Source organism: Rattus rattus, chromosome 7, assembly GCF_011064425.1.
Source record: "Rattus rattus isolate New Zealand chromosome 7, Rrattus_CSIRO_v1, whole genome shotgun sequence".
Lineage (NCBI taxonomy): Eukaryota > Metazoa > Chordata > Mammalia > Rodentia > Muridae > Rattus > Rattus rattus.
Genome location: NC_046160.1, coordinates 2,646,423 through 2,673,334, shown reverse-complemented (window position 1 = coordinate 2,673,334; position 26,912 = coordinate 2,646,423). Strand labels below are relative to the sequence as shown.

Below are 26,912 nucleotides of genomic sequence, written 5' to 3'. Positions count from 1 at the left end.
GTGCCTACACGATAAAACAACTACACACACACACACACACACACACACACACACACACACACACACACACACACACACACACACACACGTGCTCATAGAGATATATACAATTGAACCTTCTAGTTCATCAGTTCATCTTTAAACTAACAGAAGACCTAAGAATACCACACTTGGGAATATACTCAAAAGATTCCCCACCATGTTACAGGAGCACATGTTACACTATGTTCATAGTGCCCTTGTTTCTGATAGCCAAAAGCTGGAAACAACCCAGATGCCCCATAACAGAAGAATGAATAGAGAAAATGTGGTTCATTTACACAACGGAATACTACTCAGCTATTAAGAACAAGGACATACTGAGTTTTGCAGGCAAATGGAGAGAACTAGAAAATGTCATCCTGATTGAAGTAACTCGCACCCAAAAGGACATGCATGGTACACACTCACTAATAAGTGGATATTAACCAAGAAAAAAAAAACAAAAAACAAAAAACCAAAAACCTACCGAATACTCAAGATACAGTCCACAGAACTCACGAAGATCAGCAAGCTGAAGGCCCAAGTGAGGACACCTCAGTCCCATCTGGGAGGAAGAAGAAGGCAATTGCAAGGGAGGAGGGAGGGACAGGGGAGTGACAGGGGACAGGTGGGGTGGAGAGGGGAACATGATCTGGTATTGGTTGGGGGAGAAAGACTAAAGTCCCTGAGGGCCCCCAAAACAAATGGAAACAGGCGACATTAGGAGGTAGGAGGTTAGGAGGACCCTCCAGAATGTACCAGAGACTTGGGAGGAGAGAGATTCTCAGGAATGGAAGTGGGGTGGCTACATGAAATGCCCTACAGTCAGGAGACCTCATCTTCAGCAGAAAGACAGAGCATCAAGTGGGGGGTATAGTGTTGCTATCACACAATCAAAACTCTCACACACAATTGTTCCTGTCTGAGAGAACTGCAGGGATGGAAACGGAAAAGCGCCTGAGGAAAAGAAGATCCAACAATAAGCCTAAAGTGGGATTCAGCTCAAGGGGAAGCGTGAAGGCCTGACACCATTACTGAGGCTGTGGAGGATTCATAAAAAGGGACCTATCCTGACTGCCCTATGAAAGACCCAACAAGCAGCTGAAAGAGTCAGATGCAGAAAATTTGCACCAACCAATGAATAGAAACTGCTGACCTCTGTGGTTGAATTAGGGAAAAACTGGAAAAAACCTTGTAGGAGGACCGGCAGTTTCAATTTACCTGGACCCCCAAGATCACCAGCCACACACCACACACCACCTGATATGAGGCCCCCAACACACGTACAGCAGAGGACTGCTGGGTCTGAATTTAGTCAGAGAAGATGCACCTAACCCTCAAGAGACCTCATGGAGTTTAGAGGTCTGGTGGGGTGGGTGGGGTGGGGACATCCTCGAGGAGACAAGGGGGGCGGGGGGTCTGGTTTGGGAGAAGGTATGGGATGTGGAATAATAAGAGGGTGGACTGGGATGGGAATAAAATCTGAAGTGTAAAAATCAATAAATAAACAAACAAACGAATAAGAGGAAAAGGACATCATCTCTAAGGAATAAGACTGTGGTGTGGTGGGAATAGATGGAATGTTGTTGCTTTTCAGATATTATTTGCTAAACATACTGATTTCTTTGCATATTCTTGTATTACCTTAATGGAAATTATTTCAAACTAGCCCCATATGTTTTGACAACATGTAACAAAGGAAGTGAATTGTGCCAGTTTCTTGCAAGTCCTCTCAGGAGCAGAATCAAAGAACATGTTCTAACTAATGCTGCTCTTAGCCATTTGAGCTTTGAAACATATACTGTTTTTAACTCACCCACCCTGGAAGAATCAGTTCCTTTGACATTTCACCAGCTTTGTTGAGATTTGTCATTCCCAAATAATTAATTCCACTCCTGTTCATTATATCTTTGTATCCAATTAGTGTTAGGCTAGCTTGTCTCTCTAATCTTCTCTTCCTTACTTCTAAAATTCTTTGTACTCTTTTCTCATTTTAACATAGCAATGAGAATACCATAGTGTTTACTTGCTCTGATGTCTCAGTGGACAGAATGGTATACTTTCCCAACAGTTTCAACTGCCAACATAATCCTATGCACATACAACTTCCCTGGGGCTGTGTCAAGACTCGCCAGTACAAGCTGAATCTACGCTGAATCACACATAGCAGGCCTCTTGTTGTTTCCATATAGATTTTCTCTTGTTATTTCAATGGTCTAAAGCCAGCCAAAGGTATTCAGTGATTTGGAGCAACTATCGAAACATGTGAATTCTAATGTCTGAAGGACCAGAGTCTGAAATGTCATAATCTAGCTGCCTCACCACCAGCAGCGAACAGAAAGGCTAACTGTGGTACACACCATCAAGGCACAACCCACCAGAGAATTAAAAGTTCTGCTCAAGATAGTTTAATATTTCTTTTTACAGTATATCAATGACTCTAGTTCTGAACAGTGCAGTAAGACAGGGTCATTAATACCCCCACACCCTAGCTCAGAGAACAAGCAAGGACTCGAAATGATGATTGAACCTCTAGAACAGTGTTTTACACTGGCCTATAGGAAAATATATAGGTCACTGTGTCCTATCTTATGGAAAACACTGGTTGGAGCTTCCTTCTGGCCTCATGTAGAGAATGTTTATACCATACTGAGGGGAACTTTGAGCCCTATCAATAGCTACTACGTATCTTTTTGTTTAAACTAGTTTGGATATAATATAAAAAAATGGACATCTATATTTTAAAATTCCTTTTATAGGTTGAAATATACTCATTTACCTCATATATATACATATACATATACATACATATACATACACATAGATACACATATATATGTAAAACTTCATTATATATGCACATAAATGCACATATGTATACATAACCTTTATATTGTGTGAATACACATTAGATTGAAAAAATTTAATTATGCAATTTCTAATATTTTTATCAGTGATAAGGTATAAACTCTGTTTGTATTAATTTGTGCTTTCAAAACCCAGTCTCTCATAGTCTACACTGAGCAGTGCTCCAGACAATCAACAAAAACTCATAAAGGCAAAAGTCTTGATGTCAATTATCTGGCAAAAAGGAAACAAAAGGGTTACAAGTTCTTATAGAAATAATTACTGATATGCTTCTGTGGATGTGTGTCCATGGAGCTTTCTCACATGTTATCAACAGAGAAAGCAGCTTCCGTTTAGACTTGTTTGTGGATGATTCAAGTGAAATGTAAGGCTTCAAAGTGATTAGTGCTGTGGACCCAAAGAAGGATTTAGAATCACACAGACAGTTTTTAACAAGGGCAGAAAAGAGGGAAGAGAGAAATTACGGACACTAAAGTGGGCAACTGTGGCTTGTGTTATGGTTATATAAGTATGGCTTTATAAGTACTTCATCTGAGAGGGACACCAAACACAGTTTCAGATAGGTGCTTTAGACATGGGTGTTACTTTAATTTCTTCTCTGAAGCATGTGCCCACATAACTTATGTAAATGATACATTAACAAGTGCATGTAGATAAACAAGCCACCTGAACATACCATGACCAGTTGCAGGATGAATGTAATTACTCATGGAAATGAAAAGGAACATTTTTTAAAAATTCTGCAATGATTTATATTTCATTTTTTAATTTTTTGTTGCATTTTTATTTACATTTTCAATGTTATCCCATTTCAAGTTTCGCCTCCAGAAATCTGCTATCCCATGCCCCCTGCTTCTATGAGGGTGCTCCCTCACTCACCCACCCACTCCCACCTCCATGCCCTGACATTTCCCTACACTGGGGCATCAAGCCTTGACAGGGCCAAGGGTCTCTCCTCCCATTAGTGCCCAACAAGGCCCCCTCTGCTACAGATGTGGATGGAGCCAAAGGTCCATCCCTATGTTCTCTTGTGATGGTGGTTTAGTCCCTGGGAGCTCTGGGGAATCTGGTTTGTTGATACTGTGTTCTTCTTATGGGGTGGCAAAGCCCTTCAGACAGTGAATATTCTTGGTTTGCACAGCCTAAAATCTACAGTTCACAAAGAGCAAAAGGGCCAAGGGCTGCCCTAGATGGCCTTGTTTTCTGTCCTGTTCCAGGTGCCATGTCGATTTACTCTCATGTTCTCAAGAGCTGATAGTTAATACCATGCTTAATAAACTCACATGTGGCAAAGTCAGCACAGGGTTTTTAAGACTGCTCTGCTTGTTTGTTTTTGAGACACCGTTTCATGTAGCTCGGAGTAGTTTCAGTCCCATTACGGACGGAGTTGAGACCAACCTCAGATGTCTGATCCCCTTTCCTGCACCTCCTCTGTGCTGAGATATCAGGTGTGTACCACATCATGCTTGCTCTTATATGCAGCGCTAAGGACAGAATCCAGTGCTCTGTGCATATTGGCAGATACTCTCCCCAGCCCAGAATATGTCAGAAATTTAATGAATCTTTTCATCTCTCAGATATGATCAAAAGCCCTCACAAATTCTCTTTAAGTAGAATATGTATATTTTCTCCTTGAAAATGAATTTATACTCCTTTTGAATTAGGGACACAAGAACACAACATCTCTTTCTAGGTATTTTTATACTCTTTTGATACCTACTTGGAGACAGAAGCAAAAAGGTAATTTATAAGGATGGAATATATCTTGTGTCCTTGAGTGTTCCAACTTTTCAATGCAGAATGGTGGGTATTAAGGAAGTGGAAATAGTGTATACGGCAAGGACAGCCATGGGGCTCCTCACGTGATTCACCTGACTATATCATGAGGCATCTACAGTATAGTCTTCAAGTCTTAGGTTAGTGCAAGAAAAATCAGCAAAAGTTTCTCTCCTTCAGTACTTGTAGTCATCACATGTTTATGTATGTTACCTGAAATAGCACTTACCACATTGAAGGAAGAAGAAAAAGAACAGAGGGTGGAAACACAAAAAAGGGTCATGGCATACTACAGAGAACAATACTGAGGAAAGAAAGTCTCAGTGCCTACACCGTGCTAAGATCATTAATTTTGCAAGGTTATTTGATAATCCCATAGAACCTGTCATGATTACTTTGAATCCTAATTATTCTTGGCTCACACTATCATGCATAAATATTCAACAATGATGAGCCCACACCTAACAGGCCAAAACTGTGTTATGTGTAGAGATGAAGATGATTTGTGTCTGCCCATGTGTCTCTGAAGAAATGCATATATCCTTCGACATCGGGAAGCTTTAAATGGGATGGAAAGAGGGTTGTCACTTCCATCATTATTGCATGTTCAGACTGAATGATGACATCTATTTTAGAAGTTGCTTTGTACAAATAAAACATATATTTGAAACACACCAAGGAGGAAAGATGGGTAATTACAGTCAAGATAGTGTCTAGCACATTGCCAACACTCTGCTGAAGTGCAATAATAGAAGTGCATTGCCTGATATGCTTGTTATTACAAAGGGATTAAAATATCTTCCTGTGTTAAATTTGTCTCCAAGCTTCAATTTTATTAGTAATGCTATTAGTAGATGCTAAACCTCTGATACTTCAAAGTTTGCCATTGCTGATGCAAAGTATTTTCTAATGTGTATAGACTCACTAATAGTCAAGAGCTAGGAGGAATGGTTCTTGTTATAAGATCCTGACTTAGAATCTATCTCAGTAAGAATAGCATTTTCATACCTAGTAAAAAGATTGTCTTCCTGGGGTGTTCAAAAGTTATCCTGTAATTATAAATAAATTATTAAATTATAAATTTTAAGCAAAAATAGCATAGATTTAGAGACTAATACAAGATGGAGAAATATATAGACACAAACATTTATATTTTTCTTCTTTCTTTGAGAGAGGCATAGGAGAAAGAAGGGAGACAGAAACAGAGACAGAGACAGTTACAGAGACAGAAATTTGAGAATGAGTGACAGTGACAGAAAGTATTCAACCCATGCTAGCCTCAAATTTACAACCTATCTTGGCTTTCCTAGTGTTTGGAAAACAGATATACGTCACCAAGAATAGCTCTGGTTTTGTTTTGTAAGGTATCTTCCTGACTATAGCGTTTGTTAAAGCCTATTGCTTACGACTAGGGATACCTACAAGTTTAAGATTTTAAATAAACAGAGACGTGATGACGTAGAACGAAACTTATTTTTGTTAATGCTTCATAAAAACATGTGAATTATCTAACACTCCACTTGAGGTTACATCCTAGTAATTCACACACACACACACACACACACACACACACACACACACACACACACAGACAGACACTTACAAAGTTTGCAGTGCTCATAGGTAGCATTGAATATCCTAGTAAGATCACCAGTGTAAGGGTAAGCCCTGGGTCCTGCTAAGACTGAACCCCCAGTGAACGTGATTGTGGGGGGGGGGGTGGCAATGGGGGGAGGATGGGGAGGGGAACACCCATAAAGAAGGGGAGAGGGAGGGGTTAGGGGATGTTGGTCTGAAACCGGAAAGGGAATAACACTTTAAATGTAAATAAGAAATACTCAAGTTAATAAAAAAAAATCCAATACTTTTTTAAAATCTAAAAAAAAATAGAAAAAAGTTTGCAGTGGTATCAAAATATAAGAAAATCTAATATATGCTCTAGAAAAAAATGTCAGAAACCGTCAAAGAAAATTATGATAATCTTGACATTAAATTATTGAATAAAGCTCAATTGCTTTACATATCATAAATGATAACAGCACTACTAGCACATATACAGACACAATTATCATTTTATGTGAATAAATGAAAGGAATAAATCAAAAAGGAAAGAGCCTCAAACACATGGGCAGTGGGGAAAATTTCCTGAACACCAAATGGCTTATGCTCTAAGATCAGGAATCAACAAATGGGACTTCATAAAATTTAAAAGATTCTGTCCAGGGACTAAGCCACTACTTAAAGACTATACATGGACTGACCCTGGACTCTGACCCTCATAGGTAGCAAATGAATATCCTAGTAAGATCACCAGGGAAGGGGAAGCCCTGGGTCCTGTTAAGACTGAACCCCAGTGAACTAGACTGTTGGGGGAGGGCGGCAATGGGGGAGGGTGGGAGGGGAACACCCCTAAGGAAGGGAGGGGGAGGGGACGTTTGTCTTGAAACCGGGAAAGGGAATAACACACTGAAATGTATATAAGAAATACCTGTTAATAAAAAAAAAAAAAAAAGATTCTGTAAGACAAAGGACAAGAGAACAAAATAGCAACCAACAGATTAGGAAAAGATCTTTACCAATCCTACATCTGATAAAGAGTGAATAACCAATATTTACAAAGAACTCAAGAAATTAGACTCCAGTGAGCCAAATAATCCTATTAAAAATGGGGTACAGAGCTAAATAAAGAATTCTCAACTGAGGAATATCGAATGGCCGAGAAGCACCTAAGGAAATGTTCAACATTCTTAGTAATCAGGGAAAAGCAAATCAAAACAACCTGAGATTCTACTTCACACCAGAATGGCTAAGATAAAAAAAAAAAAAAAAACAACTCAGGTGACAACAAATGCTGGTAAGGTTGTGGAGAAAGGAATACTCCTCCATTGTTGGTGGGATTGCAAGATTGCAAGCTGTTACAACCACTGTGGAAATCAGTCTGGAGGTTCCTCAGAAAATTGGACATAGTGTCAGCGACAGGTGCTGGGTACCCATTGGATGAATTAGAAAAGGATTGAAGGAGCTGAAGGGGCTTGCAACCCCATAGAAACAACAATACCAACCAACCAGAACTCCCAGAAACTAAACCACTACCCAAAGAGTACACATGGACAGACCCATGGCTCCAGCTGCATATGTAGCAGAGGATAGACTTGTTGGGCACCAATGGGAGAAGAAGTCCTTGGTCCTGCCCAGGCTTGACCAACCAGTGTAAGTGAATGTCAGGGCGGGGAGGTGGGAAAGGGTGGGTGGGTGGGTGGGAGAACACCCTCATAGAAGAAAGGGGTGGGGGATGGGATAGGGGGATTATGGAAGGGAAACCGGGAAAGGGGATAACATTTGAAATGTTAATAAAAACTGTCTGGTAAAAAAAGCATAGAAATATATTCAAAGAAAATGGGTTAACAAAATATTAGCACAAATTTTTTATAGTGGTGATCAAATGAAGTACATTTTTATTTAATCAAATAAAATATGTAAAATTTTATTTAATCAAAAACTGTTTTGCCCTATGAAAGAATAAACGTATAGTAAGAAAATGTGTTAGAGAAGACTCCCCAATCCTCTTTCACTGGGCTTATTTCTATGTGTTAATTCCATGCAAATTCATTTTATGTCTCCAGTGCTGATTAAGAGAACATCAAATAGAATTATATCAAGATATGTAAACTCAACCTCATTCACTCACAGTTTTATATTGTTCTTATGCTGAGTCGATGTAGTCTTCACAATGAGCTTGTAGAGCAGTACACAAGCAGTTAGAACGCTGTGTGGTTAAGAACCATGAAGTGTTTGTTACAAGGCAATCTAGCATTGGTTAGGGAACACTGGAATCCTTGACCCCTGCTACCCTGCTATTCACAACCATGCAAAACGCCTTGAATCATGAGACCCATCATCTGATCCCTTTTTTTTGGCTAGAATGATAATATTTTTTCATATTTAAAATTTATTTGTTGAGAATTTTCTTCTTGAACACAATGCACTTGATCTTATCTGTTCCCTCCTCATTATTCCAACTTTTCTCAGGACTCACTCAAGCCATCTCCCAAACTCCTGTCTACATTTTCAGAGCCATTGAGTCCAATTGGTAATGTATATACATACATGGATATAAGGTACCCACTGGAGTAGTGTGGGGCAGTGGGCAGTGAAAGGTACCCTGATTCCTGGTCGCGACAGTTCAAATCTCCAGAGACCCTAAAAGGGACAGCATGCTCATTCCCGGCTGCCCAGACCAGGGCCTCACTAGCTGCCGTCTCCCACAAACCCCTGTAGAGAGATTTGAGACAGACCAGTCACATAGAGCAGTGCCACAAGTCCCTCCTCCACAGGTGAGAACTTGACCACAAGTTACACAGGCTCAAGACAGATCAGTCACAGAAGACAATGCCCCAAACTCCTCCTCCTCAGGAGAGGATGTGACCACCACAGGCCACAGATCAGTCATAGAACCAGGACCACGCCCCTGAATATGTAGATGAGGTCTTTTCAAGCTCTCAAACCAATAGGAAGTACCTGCTGTCAGACACTGACCCATCCAAAAAACTGTATTTAAGTGTCATGTTCAGAATTAAAGGTGTGCAGGAATTATTCCATCATCTGAGAGCTTCTGTCGTAAGAGCTGTCCACTGCCGCTTGAGGAGGAGATGTGCTCTCAAAATCATAGCTGCCAGAAGCTCCCTTGCACCGCTCCCGGGTGGCCAGCTAGTCCGTCTTCTTCTGGCTCAGCCCAGCCCCAGCAATGGAAGCAACAGGCAGTGTCAGTAAAGAGGAGGACTGGCAGCATGGGAGGCGGAAGCTGTTCCCACTACCTGCCCGAGTTCTTTCCCCATCGCCTGAATCCGCACACCTAACTGGGCCAGAGATGGACATGAAGAGCCCCTGGGTGCCAGAGTCCTACAGAGTAGAGATAACCTATCAGGGCCATGACTCTCCCTTTCCACAGCTATCAGCTTTCAATAGATTTGAAGTTACAGATGTGATTTTGTGAGCCTTTCCTTCGACTAGAGCATGAGTCATTTTGATAAGCAATGAAGACCTACAGCAGGGAGTGATGCGGCACCATATAGGGCTGCACTACCGTCAGGGTTCTCAAACGTTCTTGGTGTGACTTGGTGTGATCGCAGACTAATCGCTCACACTTCTAATGGTTATATTTCCAAATCTCTAACGCAGGTGTGTAGTATTTATCTAGTATTCTGCAGGGACTGTCGCGATGCATAAAACAAGTTTGCAGAAACTACAGAACTGTGAAAACATATGAAGTTATCACGAAATTGAAGACAGCCACTATCAAAATGTACTCTTCTGAAACTGAAGAATTACAAACTCTTAGAGACGGGGTTGCAGGAATAACTTACCTCAGTGTTTATGTCATGAAGAAAAAAAATTTCAAGCATATATATTGAGGAGAAATTTAGGACTTTAAGGACCCTGGGTCTCCTTTTTTGCCCTTGTATCACAGTAGTTAGAAAATGGCACTATCTTTTAGCCCCATATAAATATGCATAAAGATTTCATTGTTGTAATGTGTTAAGATTATATGCAAAGGAAATAAAATTAATGAAATAGTATATAGATTTAAAAGTTGATATTGTTCAAAGATAGTGGGCATTTCATATTCATTCCAAAAAAAAAACTTATATGATTAAAATGTTGAATGAGAGAACTGCTAGTTGATTTGTTGACTTAGAAATTCAAATCAGTGCATCAGGAATGAAGATCAGGGAGTAAAAGAGACCATTATTTAGCAGCTCAAAAAATGGGATGATGATTCTAAGAAGCGTATCCATGAGGAGTGCAGAGAAAGGGATCTCAATGAGTCTAGAGGAGGGGGTCAGAAAGAAGTGTGAAGGAAAGTGACTGGCAGGCAGCATGACTTCTGGATGTCACTGCAGTAGGATCTCAACAGAAAATAGAAATGAACCATTCAGGATGTAAACAGGAAGCGGGCTATAGATGTGTCAGGGATATGACTTTTATATGCTGGTATGGGTCAGTGATGGAAGAGATTTAATTATATTTGCATTTTCAAAACAGTAATTTGATATGTGGGTGAAAAGATATAATTAAGAATTGCGGGAAGCAAGTCTCACTATTTATTAGAATAAGTACAAATGTCCAATATTATTCACTTTAAATAGCATCAAAATATAACTGGGTGTCGTGCTTTATGAATTGTATTTGTTTATCTGAAATGAATGTTTTAAAAAGCAGTGGTGTTCAGTGATGGAGTTTTTGCCTGGTATGTTGTACTTTATCCCCAGCACCTTCCTCTAAAATAGATAGATAATAGGTAGATGATATATAGACAGACAGATCGACATACCAACAGATAGATAGATATGGACAGACTAATAGATCAGTGGTTAGATAAAATTGAGTTCTAAGCAGAGACCACATGTAAGGGCAAAAGACAAGTTTCCGTGAAGAGAAAAGGGACCATGCACTTAGCTATGGAGTTTCAATGTGTCTCCATTTCCCATTGGAGGGAGGAGTAGTGTAATACCACATCTCTAAAATTTCTGTCTCATCCTCGGGCACAGAAATATCCTAGGTTTGGGTTATATTTCTGCTTTACTTAGGACACTTAGAAATTGGAGGACAGAGGCTATGTGCACATAAAGCATATTTTGGTGTTTCTCTTGCTCCCTTCCCAGGTTTCTAGATTTTTACCTGAGCAATTAGGTGTAACTGACAAAATCCACAAAAGTTTGAAGTTCTGGATATCAGGATATGCCTGAACAATAACACACATTTTTCTTTGATAACTGATGCTTTTATCTACAATCATCTAAGTTCATTTATTCAAAAAAGAAATTTCATTTTTTGGTTCCTTCATCCATAGGCACTCACCCAGGACTCTACGGATTTTCTCCTGCGACATCTGGCATCGCACAAGTAGTATTCATTTTATTTTGTTACTTTGCTATTTACCTTCCTCCACTACAATATAAGATTTATGCAAAAAAGACTGATTTTGTACAGTGCTGTATTTCCAACGACTAGAATATTATCTGGCCTGGAGTAACTGCTGTGCAAATGTTTTATGTTGACTTAGTCAACTGACGAATGAATGCTCATCTCATATGGGTTCAGCTTTGTCAGAAGACATCTCAAGACCAGGTTTGCCAATGCCAGGAAAACATCTTTCACCCATTCAAACATCCAGACCTCAAAGGATATGTAATGACTATGTGTAGTAGTCATTAAGAAGAATAAACTTCAAAATGTACACCTTTGCTACTTTGGTTTGTCAGGAAGGATGCAGAAAAACACCTAAGCAATTCCTGCTCACCTACAATTAAACTCTATGACTCTTACTCCTCTCAGCTAGCATGGTTGTTTCAGAGACTACGCCTTTGTATAATTTTAATATCGCCATCCAAGTATTTTTCTTCTAGCATGCATAAAACTTGCTGTAAAATTATACATTAATTTAAGGAAACTCAGCAGAACAACTGGGTTAGGAAACATGAAGTTAATTATACATGTCACCAGTAGTCTAAAAATGCAAAATGGTTATCAGGAACATATATAATTATAAGTAACACTGTTGTTCTTAAATAATGAAGCCAGAGTAAAGGTTAATTAATATTTTTAATAAAAGTAAAATTTTGTTCTTGGGAGTACAAAATGTATTTTATTAACTCCAAATATTTTTCATGGAAATATGCATATACTCTACTTATATTTTTCAAATAAATAGTTTTCATTTTTCATGAGTAGCTACAAAGCTTCCAGGAAGCAATAGCATTATTGAAAATAGTAAACATTTCTTATCACTTGAACACAATTTTTTTTCATAAGAACTTGAATGAGTGTCAAGCACAAGTGACAGATGTGATGTACAAACTATCCCTAAGGCTTGTAACACATTAGGACCTTTCCTTGAATAGGTGTACTGAATTCACCTGGAAAAGGTCACCCTAGAACCTGAGCATGTCCCCCACATACTGTCTACAGTGAGTGAGGGAGCCCCCGAATCACTCTTTCGATACTGAATGAGAGTGCCCCCAAACACTCTGTCTACGCTGAGTGATTATGTCTCTATCTATATTTTTCCACTTATTTGTAAAATATCCATCCACTAAAATCAAACCACACCAACATGCAGAACCTCTCAAAGCATTGCTTTCTCTACTTTCTCAAGATGGTTTTGAAATAAAATGATAAAGAGTTGTTGATTTTAAAGACCAAGTCGAGATGCTACAAGATGCTAGCAGCTTCAGCTACATATGTGTTGAATAAAATACAGTATTTACTACTTTTAGGAAGTATTATTCTCTTAGAAGGTTATTTTATGGATTTAAAAATGGAGTATATCAGGATATGTCTGAATAATAACACGTAATTTTTCTTTGATAACTGATGTATATACTGAAATAAAGTTTCTGAGACACAAAAAGAGAGACTGTCACTAATCACATCAAAGTAACAGGTATACACAGGAACTCTTAGAGAAAAGTGGGATGTGTGTCTGTCCTATCAAAAAGAAAGGGGTAAAATCTATGTTTTCCTAAATAATGTGGTAAAGAACTAATTAAGCACATAGAGACTAGAGTCAATTAAAATCTGAGAAGAGCTCCAAAGAGTCTTAATGACTCTCTTGTTAGAGAGAGGCAACAAGGCCAACATACAGAAAAGCTAATTAGTATTTCTTTTCACAGGACACTGCTTGTGTTGAGAGTAAAACCCCGTTTCTGATTTGATATGCTATTCCTATTATGCCATACTCTCTTTAAGATAAAAAAGGAAAGTTTCCAACGATCTTGTCTGTATATAGTCTGCAGAATAATATTGAAGGAAAGAACAGAAAATATTGATGATATTCTATAGGTAACATTCTGGGTCTGAGGGCAATTCATTATATTGATCTTAAATCAAGCAGCACGTTAGCAATAAACAAACTTGATTTAAAAAATGACAGAAAATGTTAAGATGATTTGATGTTTTTCTTTCAGTGGCTTACATAAAGATTCATGCAGAAATAATTTAGAATGACACATAGTTCTTAGCAGATAAATTTTTTGCACAACTGTCTCCAACACCAAACAGCTCTTCACATCCTAAGAATGAGTTGTTCTGATATTTTTCATTGTGAGAATAGCCTTAAAGGAAGTAAGTCTTACAACAACCTGTCGATTTAATTATGCTAGCAAAACAAGACATATAAATGTTATACCAGCTATGTAAAACATTGTTCATTCGATGTTGTTTTAATAAAACCATTTTATCTTGGTAGTCATCTCTAGTTTTTGTATTATTCTAAATCATGAAGGTTAAGACACCAGGATGAAAACTAATCATCACTCAGAAGAAAGTATTCTTCTTCTCATCCCTTAAAGTATATTCACTTTTGAGGGGTGATGTAGATGGAGTTTTGCAGACGGTACTCTGAACACTCCAATATTCACTGACTGTGAAACCTGAAACACATTTTATACACAGTCCTTGCCCTGCAGGATAGCTGAATCCATGTCAATTCATCTATTTGAGATGAATACAGTTTAGTTCTATTGGATCAAAAATCTGTTTCCACATTTCTAAAACATGGAACTACTCTTAAATACATTTTCATTGTCACATAAGTGGCTAAGTGCTATCACTGAGGAAAATACAGTTGGATTGAAGAAAAAGTACAGTGTGGATTTAGAAAAAATGACATGACCCTTTTGGTACACAATTTAGTAAGGGACTTGAGAAAAGCAAGCAGATGTAGTTAGTATAGACAAAGTTGAAGGACAGATGTTTCATCTAAGCTTTTAAAAGTAGGGAAAGTTTTCAGACATGGGATTTGTAATACTCAGTATTAAATTTTTATACTTATGTGACTTTAATCAAAGAAATTTTGTATATGTAGCTATTCATCCATCTATGTCTCTATGTATCTATCCACCCATCTCTCTCAATCTAATCTATACCTAGCTATCATTTATATCCTATCTCTATCTATTAATCCATCATTCTACAGATCTATCTATCTGTCATGCCTTTCTATTTAAAGGGCAACTAAAAATTAAAATTTGAGATAACATTTGAAACAAATTATTCTATTATTAAATATAATCTCTATTATTCTGTAGTAATTTTCCTTCCTTTATAGTATATGCTGAATTGTCACCTTAAATCATACACTATATGTGTATGACTATAACAGTGACTATAAAAGTATTTTTAAAAGTATTTCTAAATTTAAACATTGTTGTTCCAACTGAATATCATTAAAATCTGAATATCTGTAACAAATAAATTCAAATTATTTTGTTGTTCCTATGGATCTGTGAAAGTTGTAAAGATTTAAAATATCCAATTTACATGAACACATTAATCTTTAAATCAACACCTCCTGAAATGAACCAACTGATTATTAATTGATTGGATTCTTTACTTCTATATGCCACTACTGCCCCTGAACTTGGAATAGCTTTGGGAAACTCTCTACATTGGTAACTAACCAGTATTCAACCTCTTTCTCTTTGTATTAATATTCTAAAATGCTCCTGAGTATGTTTACATTTGATTTTTTAAAGCAAAGATTTATTTGCACATATAATTTTTGTTATATACACAGCAGATATTAATTCATAAATTACATTATAATAATTAATGCAATTTTCGTTCTTTTTAAACACATATAAGTTTGACTAGAAATTTTGGCTACTTATTTAATTAATAATGATACAGGCTTAATAAAAAAATGCTGAACTACCTCAAATTGTCTTTAGAGAAACATTTCCAACTTTCAGTAATATATTTCAATATTCTTCTTGGAACAACTTTATGTAAAGGGAATAGTTTACAAATTATTTTACATTTAAATTTTCCTGTTTTAGATTCACGGTGGCAAGCTGATCTTTATCAGTTAAATAGCACGAAGTTCCTAATGAAATATAAATCAAGACTATCCAACAACGTGAGCAAGCATGGATCTAAGGTCACAAGTCTTTATTGAAGGAGCTAAGTGCTATCATCAGTAATAGCATAAATCTGAATGCCAAACAGATAATCAACGAAACAATGCTCCTCCTAGTAAATATTCCAACTAAAATTAATGTCATGAGGGTAACAACTTATGCTTATGTACTTATGCCCAGAAAAGTCTGTCCATGTAGGCAGTTATCAGTAATCAATAAATGTGTATTAGGGTGTGTCCTGTGAGACTGTGCACTTTACCTAGTAGCCAGATGCAAATGAAAAAGAAAACCCAAATGAGAAAAAAATGGGTGAATACTATTATAAGGTACACAATATAGCATTGTACTACATTTATAAATTTAAAGTTTATTATTTGGTCAGTTTTCTTCTTCACCAGGTTAAGTGTCTATTTTTTCTATTTCTTGAGCATTTCCTATCAGTCCATCTTATTCAAAGAAAAAATCAGAACAAATTTTTTTGTTTTCCTTTGAAACATATCTTACTGAAATGATCAAGTACTGATATAAACAGAAGTTGCTTCCTAGAGTTTTCGTTCCAAATCGGATAAGCTGTTTCAAATAATTAATCTAAAAGCAGATTTGAAAATGTTTGCTGCCATTCGTTTACCCGTTTGAAATACAGATTCCTAAAGAAGTGAGGGTCACCTATTTGACAAATCTTTATGTGGTGCTTACTGAAGATTTTCATTAGTGAAAGCAAAATGAAACCAGCAATCTTGAACCATGAAAAATAAAAAATTTTGAAAGAAATAACATGAGATTATATGCAAAACTTTCAAATATAAATGAGAACCTCATATCATTTACTAGCATCTCAAAAGCATCAATAGCATTTAATTAGTCTTTACTTCTTTTCTGATGTAATGTCAATGGCTAATTGGCTAGTGAATCATCTATACAATCAATAAATATTTTACCACTAGATTTATAAGCTTCTAAACTATACCAATGTCACTTAAGATTCTATTTTTTAAAATTTGCAGAAATAAAATTTAATAATAAACTCATTAAAGTGAATTCCAAGTAAGTGAGATTAATTACACTCCATACAAAATATATTCACCCAAGACCGTTTAAGTCGTGTACTTTACATCTCCACCATTAGACAAACCAACGAACATTTTTCTCATAAATATAAAATATAGATCCATCACTCACCACAAAATCCACACTTAAACTGTTTTATTTTGATGAATTGCAATGCTTAAATATGCAAAACCTTTCAAATATGCCACTAAATTCCTTGTTTTCTAACCTTAGAAAAATGTTTTTGCATAATTAGCAGATCTTTGCCCACCAGTAGTTCTAAACCAAGGTGATCAACTTGCCTCTAACAAACGAACACAGAACTTCTGTCTGTCTGTCTGTCTGTCTGTCTGTCTGTCTGCAGACTTCATCAACAACATACCCACATCTTATATTCATACAAGGTGGGGCACATACAACAATTTCCAAGGAAAATGAACACATGAGATCAGAAACAAATCTGCTTAGAAAAGACTCTTCTGTAGAAAAAGACCACTTTTGTCATCATAAATTCGTAAGGAAAGGACGGTATGCATGTGCTCACCTGGCTGATAGGCTCCTTTGTGGGGGGCTTTCCTCGTCGAGCTGTGCTGGTAGCCAGGGTTGTGGTGGTCTCCATGATTGAGGTGGACATCTCGGACTGCATGGCAGTGGCTGTCGACTCAGTTGTCATAGAGGAAGGCACTTCACCGACCAGCCTCACATTTCCCACTATGGCGATGTTGGCATCGTTCTCTGCTGCCATATTCAGAACTTTCAAGCCATTGTAGTAAAGCCCAGAGAGCTGGCCCTGGAAGGGCTGGCCCTGCTCTTTCCCGCCAATTATTATGGTTGCTTGGCTATTGAAGATTGTGAGCTGACGCCCTGTAAAAATAATATTACATACATGCAAAAATGTTGATTGTGAACTCTACATTCTACAAAGGATGATAAAACAGATCTTTCATGGGGTGGGTAATGAGAGCAATAAACTATAAGAGAGGCATTTGACTCATAATTCATTGCTTAGAAATGAGGTGTCCATGAAATGCATAATTACTGGCAAATACTTATAAATTGTCAACATATTGTAAATGTAGTGCTTTTGCTAAAAGACCAATCAAACATATAGACTACAAATCAGGTTTTAGTGGATCCCATTTTCCTTTGCCTCAAGAACTTATTATTGCTTTGTCAAATTTATATTGCTAAATTTAAAAAGTACGACATATCTAACATTTCAAATATGTTATCCTAAAATAACCTCTGAAATTAACATGTAGGAGCTAAGGTCTAGTTTTAAATTTTATTGCAAAAATGTCATAATTCACATAATGCCCATACAACTCTACATGCTATTCTTTAGAAATGTTTATTTTTTGTTACTTCAATTATTCTATTTCCCCACAATCACACTGAAAGGAAATGAATGGTTTACACTGAGCTTGTCAGAGACAAAAAAATATGTTTCAAAAATATTTTTCTGATTGGCTTTCAGCAAGTCTATCAAAACAGAACAAAATAAAATGAAAAAAAATAGCTTTAAATGTAAAAAGCGGCTTCAGGAATGATACACAAACCAATGGAGAAATCATGGTACATTTCCATCAAGCAATCCTAGCAACAGTACCATTAGCATCAGATGGAGACTCCAGGGTGAGCAGTTCCCTCTGCTCGTAAGCATGCACACAACTTTAAGTTCAGTTTTAATTAGGGTTTGTTCCCAAATGTTCTCAGAAGCTTGCAAACGTTAAAGGGACTTCATTTTGATTGGCAATCCATACTGCCCACTATTTAAGATTCCTAGAGTTTAAACAAAGATTTTTTTCAGGACCATGATAAAGATATCCGAACTACATATATTTTAGTTAATAATTTAGAGGCTGGACCATGGATATAATCTATAAATGATTTATCATTTTTGGTTAATGCTTGCTCTGAGTACCTTCATAGATTGAGTTAGTGGATTATATTTAACAGTCCCTTTAACCTTAAGTTAACTGGGTAAGATTATTAAACCGTTGGTACTTCTAAAAATGTATAGAAATTATTATACAAGGTATGCAAATACTGCTATCTACATTTTACTGTTTTAAATTTGTTTTTAATTTAGTTTTACGGAAAATTTATTTTTTATGTTTATTAGTGTTACAATGAAGTACTACTTGGTTATGTTCAAATTATTTTTTATTTGAAGTTTTAATCAATGTTTTTACCTTTGTCGAGTAGCCATTCATCAACTACTCGACCAAGTCGATATGGAATTCGCTGTCTAGCAATCGCCAGGCGCTCGTTATCATTGTTTCCTTTAAAGTTTAAAGAGACATTTCATTGGTTAAAATCTGTAAGGTCAAAGGTTAAAAGTTAATACTTAAAGCTTGAGCTATACAGTTGCCACATGATTTTTTGAAATTTGGAATTTTAAAACGTTCTACCTAGAACATTTCATGTTTCAGACTTGTCATTCATTCATTTATTTTATTTTAGCAAACAAAATTATTCCTATGTTAATTGAAAATTAGAAATCTGCATTTGAGCTAGGTTATTATACTTATGTTATAGACAGACCCGAACAACCAATTTAAACAGCATATAATAGCTTTACAAAAAGAAAATGACACTTAACCTCAAGGTTTGGTCTTTTTGATGTTTCTTATTAACTAGTTAAACATGTTCAGCTACAACAGGTTTAAGTTTTCAAAATACATTCAACCTCGTATTCCAGATTAGTAATTCATGAACACCAACTGAACACCATCGTTGGCACACTGAAGCAGTTCACGTAGGCCTAGCATACTTTATTGCCTATTAAGACATCTTTGCTTACTCGTTTCATTTAAGAAAACCACAAAGTCCAAACAGTTCTTGTGCATTTCACCAAAGTTGGCTTGTCAGTCATGTGTACATCGCAAGGGAGTACATGTGAGTTAGGAAGGCTTTGACAAAAGTGACTTTTATGTGAGTGTCCTTCAGTTTTATTTAAAGCTCAGCACACTGAAACAAGCATATGGCATTTGAAAAAAAATATGTTTATGTTTTTGTGTCCTCAAATCCCTACTTACTATTAAGTTATTCTGTTTTAAAAGACATAAGAGCTTAATGTACAAATGAAGCTATAAACAATGGCTTTTAGCCACCTATCTGAACTAAATGCAAGCCTGGCTTTTCTGAATAGAAAACATCGTCTGCTACAAACTCTGTTCATATTGACCTTGAATCAAGCTTGCAAATAGATGAGTGTTTTCTTGATCTAGAAAGTACTTAAAAGTCTAGGCTACTGTCAGTGCTACACACTATGCATTGAAAGATGAGGTTTTTTTTTTATTTCATAAAAATTAGGTAGATGCAATTTGGAGCTAAGACATTTTGTCAATACCTTGAGTGAAGATTAATTGTTAAAGAAACCTTAAATTATAGTGTTAACCTATATAGAAAGCCTTAAGAATTTTGCTAGAGAAGAAAATAGATATACCCTTCCCTCAGATTTATAATTATTCATAAGGGGCTTTCATGTTTTATGCTAATGTTGTGATATATTATACTTACCATAATAAACCTACCCTAATGTAGCTCACACGCCTTTGGAGAAGGAAGAAAGATCTACCATTAGAACATCAATGTATCATTCAAATGTCTATATGACCAAAAATACTTCACAAATTAATACACAATTAAAATGTAAACAAGGTTGGTCTAAGTATATATTTAATGAAAACACTGAGCTGTATTACTCTAGATAATGTAATTATGTAAATGTAAAGTTATATTTCATGATGTAGAAATGTATTCTTGATATACCGGTAACCTTTTAAAAATTATATAACGGAGTGAAAATTCCAACTTTATTTTTTAAATACTCAGAGTTTGTGTTCTTTTCTATGTGCCTGCATAAATGTGCTTTTTAGACAGAAGCATTTCCTGCCCTAGAGCAATGTGATTGCTGATGGGAACTTGTATGATGATGTGGCTTTACATGCCTAAATTGAAAAGGAAACTACAAAATATTTTTTCAAAACATATATTCATTTCTCTGTGGACTTATTAGCCTATATTCACTGCAGTCCTCAGTGCATAACTTGCCTCACATCTTGATGATCCTATGGTTCTTTATGGTAGGGATTACCATTGTCCTAGATATCCATATGTCCTCAGACACCTACCAAAACCACCTAGCTATTAGGACGGTCCATAACATCCACTTGGATCTCTCTGCAATAAAGCCAATTGATTCACTACTTAAGCACACCCTGAGCAAAACTTAACCTTTGCCTTTCAGACAAAATCTTCACCCTTTAGTGATGTATCTGTGTATTCTCGGGTCTGTTACTATTCCATTGCTTCAACTCTGCTCCATCTCATGGTCATCTCTCGTTTGCCCTCTTTTGAAGTGTACAAGGTTTCCTTCAGTTCTCCTAAAGCTCTTCTGCCTTCCTTCTGGGCCTTTTGGTTTACAGAATTCCTAGATGTAAGCTTAAATCTACTCAAAGTATCCATTGCCTGCTAATGCAGTATTTGTTCTTCAAGAATCATAAAGCAGGGTTGGTGGTGTAGCTCAGTGGTACAGTGCCTATCAACATATGCCAGATCCTACTTTCAAGCATAACACCCAAATCCAAATACACACACACACACACACACACACACACACACACACACACACACGACTCATAAAGTGATATTAGCGCTAACAAATTCTATACATGGACTAGGACTTATGATTCGATTCTTATTTAGTTGACATTGAAATAAAAATAGGACAATAAAGCTCTTAAATAGATATTTTATGCTTTATCCAATATCTAGACCCACCAGAGGGTGGGTCTTAGTATTTTGCAAAAATACATGCTAACCAATAAGTAATACCAGTTGAGTTTTTTGTTGTTTTTTTTTTAATTGCATGAAGACTTAATGATTGATTTGGCCAGAGAGAATTTCTAATGTCAATCTAATTATCTTATTAACTATGTACATAGGAGAAGTTATGTATATACACACACATATGTGTGTGTCTGTATATATATATATATATATATATATATATATATATATGATTCTACTTTGCAGCATTAACGCCTAAGTACACACACACACACACACACACACACACACACACACACACACACACACAATGACTCATAAAGTAGTTGTTAGTGGCAACAAATTCTATATATGGACTGGGATTTATGAGTACTGGGATATGTGTGTGTGTCTGTGTATTTCTGTGTTCATATCTGTATATATTTGCTGAGACTTTTTAAATTAATTTTAATGATTATATCTTTAAAACGAAATGGCATAGAGACTCTCCAAGAGCTACTGATTTCCAAAGTTTATCAATAAATATATTTTGGTCTATAAAGACAACTTTTCACTAAGTGAAAAAAAGAAAGCACAGTTTATCTCTAAAACATTAGGCAGGATATTATGGATTGCATGCCGAGACTATTCAGGACCTGGGGTTATTTTCTGGACTTACAAGCCCTCATTGACTAATGAACACACTCTGCCAGAATCTAAAGATGTCCTATCATCATTCAACAACAGAATACAATGAATCAATAAACCTACAACTAAATTTTATGTATTCTGAAAATTAACTTTAATATTTGAATTAGAGAATATAGATGGTCATTTAGGGACCAGAGACTATTATAGTGAATAGATTTTATACTTTGTGAACTGTTCTCTTGACATATACAGATTCCTTTAGTCAATGCTGAAAATGATCATTACCCAAGAGAATCTTTTAGTCAACAGTTGGAAAAGCTGAGATTCAAACAGATAATGTGATATATGTGGATCATGGGTAATTAGATATATATGAGTCCAGAGCAACTCCATGGCACAGTTATGGATGGGGGCAAGGTTCTTCACCAGCCTGAGTCATGAAAGCTTGACTTCTTTCCCAAACAATTTCACAAAATGAAGGATACCATGGTCTTGTTTATAAAGGGTGTGTCTATAAATTCTGGAGTGTTATCATCCTCTTGGGTACATGAGATCTGCAATATGCCACCAATCCTCGTGGATGCATATGAAAGCTATTATAACCATTTCCACTTTATATAATAGTGTGTAGAAGTACACATTACACAGTAATCAAGACATTTACAGCTGTGAATCCCATAAGGAGAAGAATTTAAATGTCTTCATTTGATAAGGAAGTCCTGCAATGCATAACTACTTGGGACATCAAATGTTCCCAGCATTCCTTGTCTTCATATCTAACATGGAAAACAAACACCAGTCATAACTATTAAATTTACTGTTTAGTTTTTTCTTTTTATAGGATCCTACTCCATAGACATGTAGGAAGGAGAGAAGACCTAAGCTGTGAGTCAAAAAACCTTGTACATTGCTGATGAGGGGAGGAACAGAACTTTAAAACACTTTAGAACTCACTCTACTTGGACTTCACATTTGTTCCTTTTCTCTTCATTCTAATTTTTTATCTGTTATTTTTCCTCTATCTGTTCCTCAAATTCTGTTGTTATGTTGCTTATTAATAGCCAAAGTGTGTACTGTCCTTTCTAGATAAAGCAAAGTATGTCCTATCCTTTCTAGATTACCTTATTTCTCCAAAAGACTATAGTCTTTCTTCCTTAGGTTCTAAAAGTAAACCTAAAGGTTTACTTGTTGGTATCTTTGTTCCTTTTGGTTGGTTGGTTGGTTGGTTGGTTGGTTGGTTGCTGGTTGGTTGGTTTGGATAGCTGTATATATATGAGCTTAGCCATCTCACTCTACAAAGTTAGTTCATGAACACTTGCCTACTCTGAATGTTCTGAATCATGAACACATCACAGGAATCACACTATAGGAACACATACACTTTGAGAACATAATGGACAAAATCAACTGGGGTAATTCAACATTCCAGACAAGACATGGTGTGCCATGAGTGTATAACTACAAACTATGCAATTCAGAGATTCAGAGAATCATGAAAGATTCAGAAATTCAGAGAGCATGAAGGAGTAGAAATAGAGAGGATGTGCTGAATACAAAGTGTACTATTCCAACCTACACTTCAGTGACTACACATGTGCTAATAAGGAAGAAGGTTTAGAACTGATAACTTCCTTTACCTTTACCAAAACTTCAACCACCGAAGTTATTAAATAAATACATGTCCAATAATGCGTGATATCTAAAGTAATTAGGGACATGGCTAATTAAATATTTATGTCATTAAATACAAATAAGTAGGGTACACAATTGTAAACACTAAGTAAAATGTGATACAAAATGCAAGATGTAATATATAGAAAGAAAGATGTTTGCTAGAATATTGTCTAAAATGCCAATGGTTTAATAATACCATATTTATAAATATTTTATTTTTGGCCATATTGCTTCTCTAAAACACACAAACATCTTCTGTAAATTAGATACAGTGTCTTAATGCACTGCTGCCCCCCCACGTCTGTGTTGCTCTGTGCTCTTAGAGCACAGAGCAGACACCAACAGGCAGGCAGTGTTCTGTTCATAACTAGTGCTTCAAATAACACCCCAGCTTCATCTGTGAAACAGCGAATCAGGGCACTTCTGCAGCCCATTAAATGTTATTTTTTGTGAGATGTCTGTGATGTGGGCACAGAAGAAGGGTTCAATGGTGCTTTAGAGAAGAAATTACAAATAACGCATGCCTAACTGGCATTAGAAATTTCCTCTTCATGTCCCTCTTTCCTATAGATCGATATTGAGATATCTAGTTTTACTTTATACACAAATTTGTAGAATAATTTGTTCCTACTAGATATGAACAAAGCATTTTTCAGATATCGTCTCATCGGATTAATTACAAATAAAACCAGCCTTGTACATTTTTCACTGCTTGTATGGAACAATTTCTTCCCTTAGCTTTCATATGATATTTGTTTCCCAATGAAAACAGACAGGATATCATATCAAAAACTACCAGCAGTAAATGAAAGCAGCAGGGAAAAGAAGATAACCAAATACAAAACCTACCCTGATAAACTAAGGGTCATACATTGTTGTAATGCATACTAAAGAGGTAGTTTGTGCGAGCTGTGCATCATTTAAGATATAAAAATGATTTAACAGCTACGACACAAGGGCCATCATTAGGCATATTACTGATTGAAGGAAAGGAAATATAAGGCAGCCCATATTACCGTCTGAGTGGCATTTTATTATTTTAAAGATATGAGATTCTTGAACACTTTCTATAACATGATATCATAACACCTAAACTTATCCACCCCAATAAGAACTTAATAGAAATATATTCTCTAAGACGTCTTTTCCCACTTCTGATTTCTGGGGAAGCAGAGAGTGCAACGTGGATGGAATTTCCACCTCACCAACAACAATTTTCTCCAGCTTTTTTGAACATTCAGGGTTTTTTGTTTTTAATGAGAAAGAAAGCAGAGGATGCCTCTGCATATGTTGTGATACAGCTGAGCGTGACACTGAGACTTCTTAGTTCCCTAGTGGGGAAAAAAATGAATCTTATCAGTGCAAACTTTTACTATCATTTTCTATCGACTTGAATCTATTCCTTTTCCTTGTAATTGGAATGTAGATTGTATTTCAGTTGGAAAGATGATGATTGTCAGCTATGCATAAATAATGTAATGTAATAATATGTATTGAATTAATAAAGGGAAGACAATTATATTGCTGCCAGCTCCCTTCAATTTTATAAAGAACAAAAATATCCCAAATAAGGCATTTTTAAATGCTCTATATGAGTACTGTATTCAAAAAATAATTTCTTACCAACTGACAACATTCATGACACAATAGCCCAATTTGTACAATAGTGGCCTTCATGACTTGGCTATAACTAGCAATGCTCTAATTGAATATAAGACTCACCCACCACAAGGGAAGTCACACCTAGAACCTAGCTAACTGCCCAACAGAAATCAGTCATGAGTCTTTGAGGAGACAGCTACAACCACCACTTATAAAACCAGTACAACCCCTTACTACAGTCTGATAATTCATCCTTTTCTCCACAGATAAGTGTAATTCATATGCCTCATAAAAGGCACCTCTCCATGCAACGAAGAGAGACCATTACAGAAAACCACAATCATGAAGAACAAGAAATCTTATGTTTTCCAGTTCCAGTTGACACATCTACTGCACACTTTCTGACCAGGAATCAATGGAGAAGGGGGCAGAGGGGATGTAGGAGTCTGCGATGGTGTGAAATACATGACCCCCACTGGATCACACATTGAATACTTTCTCCTTAGCTCCTAGAATTTTTTGAGAAAGATTAGGCAGTGTGGCATTGTTGGAGGAAGCATGTCACTGAAGACGGGCATTAAAGTGTCTCCTGTCATTTTCATCTCCGTCTGTCTGTCTGTCTGCCTGCCTGCCTGCCTGTCTGTCTTATGCCTGTGTATCAAGGTGTTAGCTCTCAGCTACTTTTCCAGCATCAGGAATGCCTGCCTGCTGCCAAGTTTTCGCCACGATGTAATGGACTTACTGTCTGCAACTGTGACCTCCACATTAAATGCTCTCTTTTATAAATTGCCTTGATCATGGTTTTTTGTCACAGCAATAGAAAAGTAGCCAAGGCAGATGTTGAGGGACAGAAAGTCTGTTGTGAGAGTGTTTCCTAGAAATGTCAGAGAAGCTCCCCCATGAGTCCTACCCACTGCCTAAATAAGATCTGAACAAGGATAACCCCAAAGGGAACAATCTCCCACAGTTTCAATCTCAGAGAAAAAACTACATACACCTGAAGAACATCGGAAGCAAATAATAGTCTTTCCGGGTTGGTTATCCAATACCAAGTAGTGAGTCCTGAAACCACGTACATACAAGTAACATTATATGGACTAAACAGATTGAATTAATATATGTAGAAATATACTTTTACCACATCCCAAAAACACAAATGCCTTTACATGTCCAAAGGTTTCTTCTTGAAAATGAAGTCCCACCCCTGGTCAGAATTGATGTGGAGAGAGCTGGACTTTGAACCCTGCCTCTCAATGTCTTTGAGTTTCAGTTTTCTCATATGTAGATATTTATAAGGATATATATGCAAATATGTGTGCCTATTAATTCAGTGCCTAGCATGCAGCTGTTGTGTGTGATAGTGTCCTTGCCTGACATAATCTGTCTTATTTGCCATGTCAAGGAATAGACGGTGTCTTTTTATACTACTACATCCCAGAAATGGATTTGAGTTAGGCTTTATTAATGGTGAAAGCAAGTTGGTATATCTTTCATATGATAAATAAAGATATGGGGGTTGAATTTATTACTACTCATATCCATAACTCCTCAGTGCTCTATCAAAATCACAGCATTCCC

The 26,912-nt window shown here is 36.6% G+C and overlaps 1 protein-coding gene across 5 annotated transcripts in view; it reads right to left on the bottom strand.

Moving 5' to 3' along the window:
- The window catches only part of Nrxn1 (neurexin 1), a 1,103,898-nt gene that overhangs the window by 113,830 nt on the left and 963,156 nt on the right, over nucleotides 1-26,912 (bottom strand). For 3 of the 5 annotated variants that reach the window (XM_032907826.1, XM_032907819.1, XM_032907820.1), the window contains 2 exons: nucleotides 18,827-18,916; nucleotides 17,176-17,495 (listed from right to left, as the gene is read on the bottom strand). In XM_032907826.1, coding sequence (XP_032763717.1) covers nucleotides 17,176-17,495; nucleotides 18,827-18,916 — 410 coding nt within the window. The remainder of the gene's footprint in view (nucleotides 1-17,175; nucleotides 17,496-18,826; nucleotides 18,917-26,912) is intronic. The other 2 variants (XM_032907821.1, XM_032907823.1) reach the window with 1 other exon arrangement.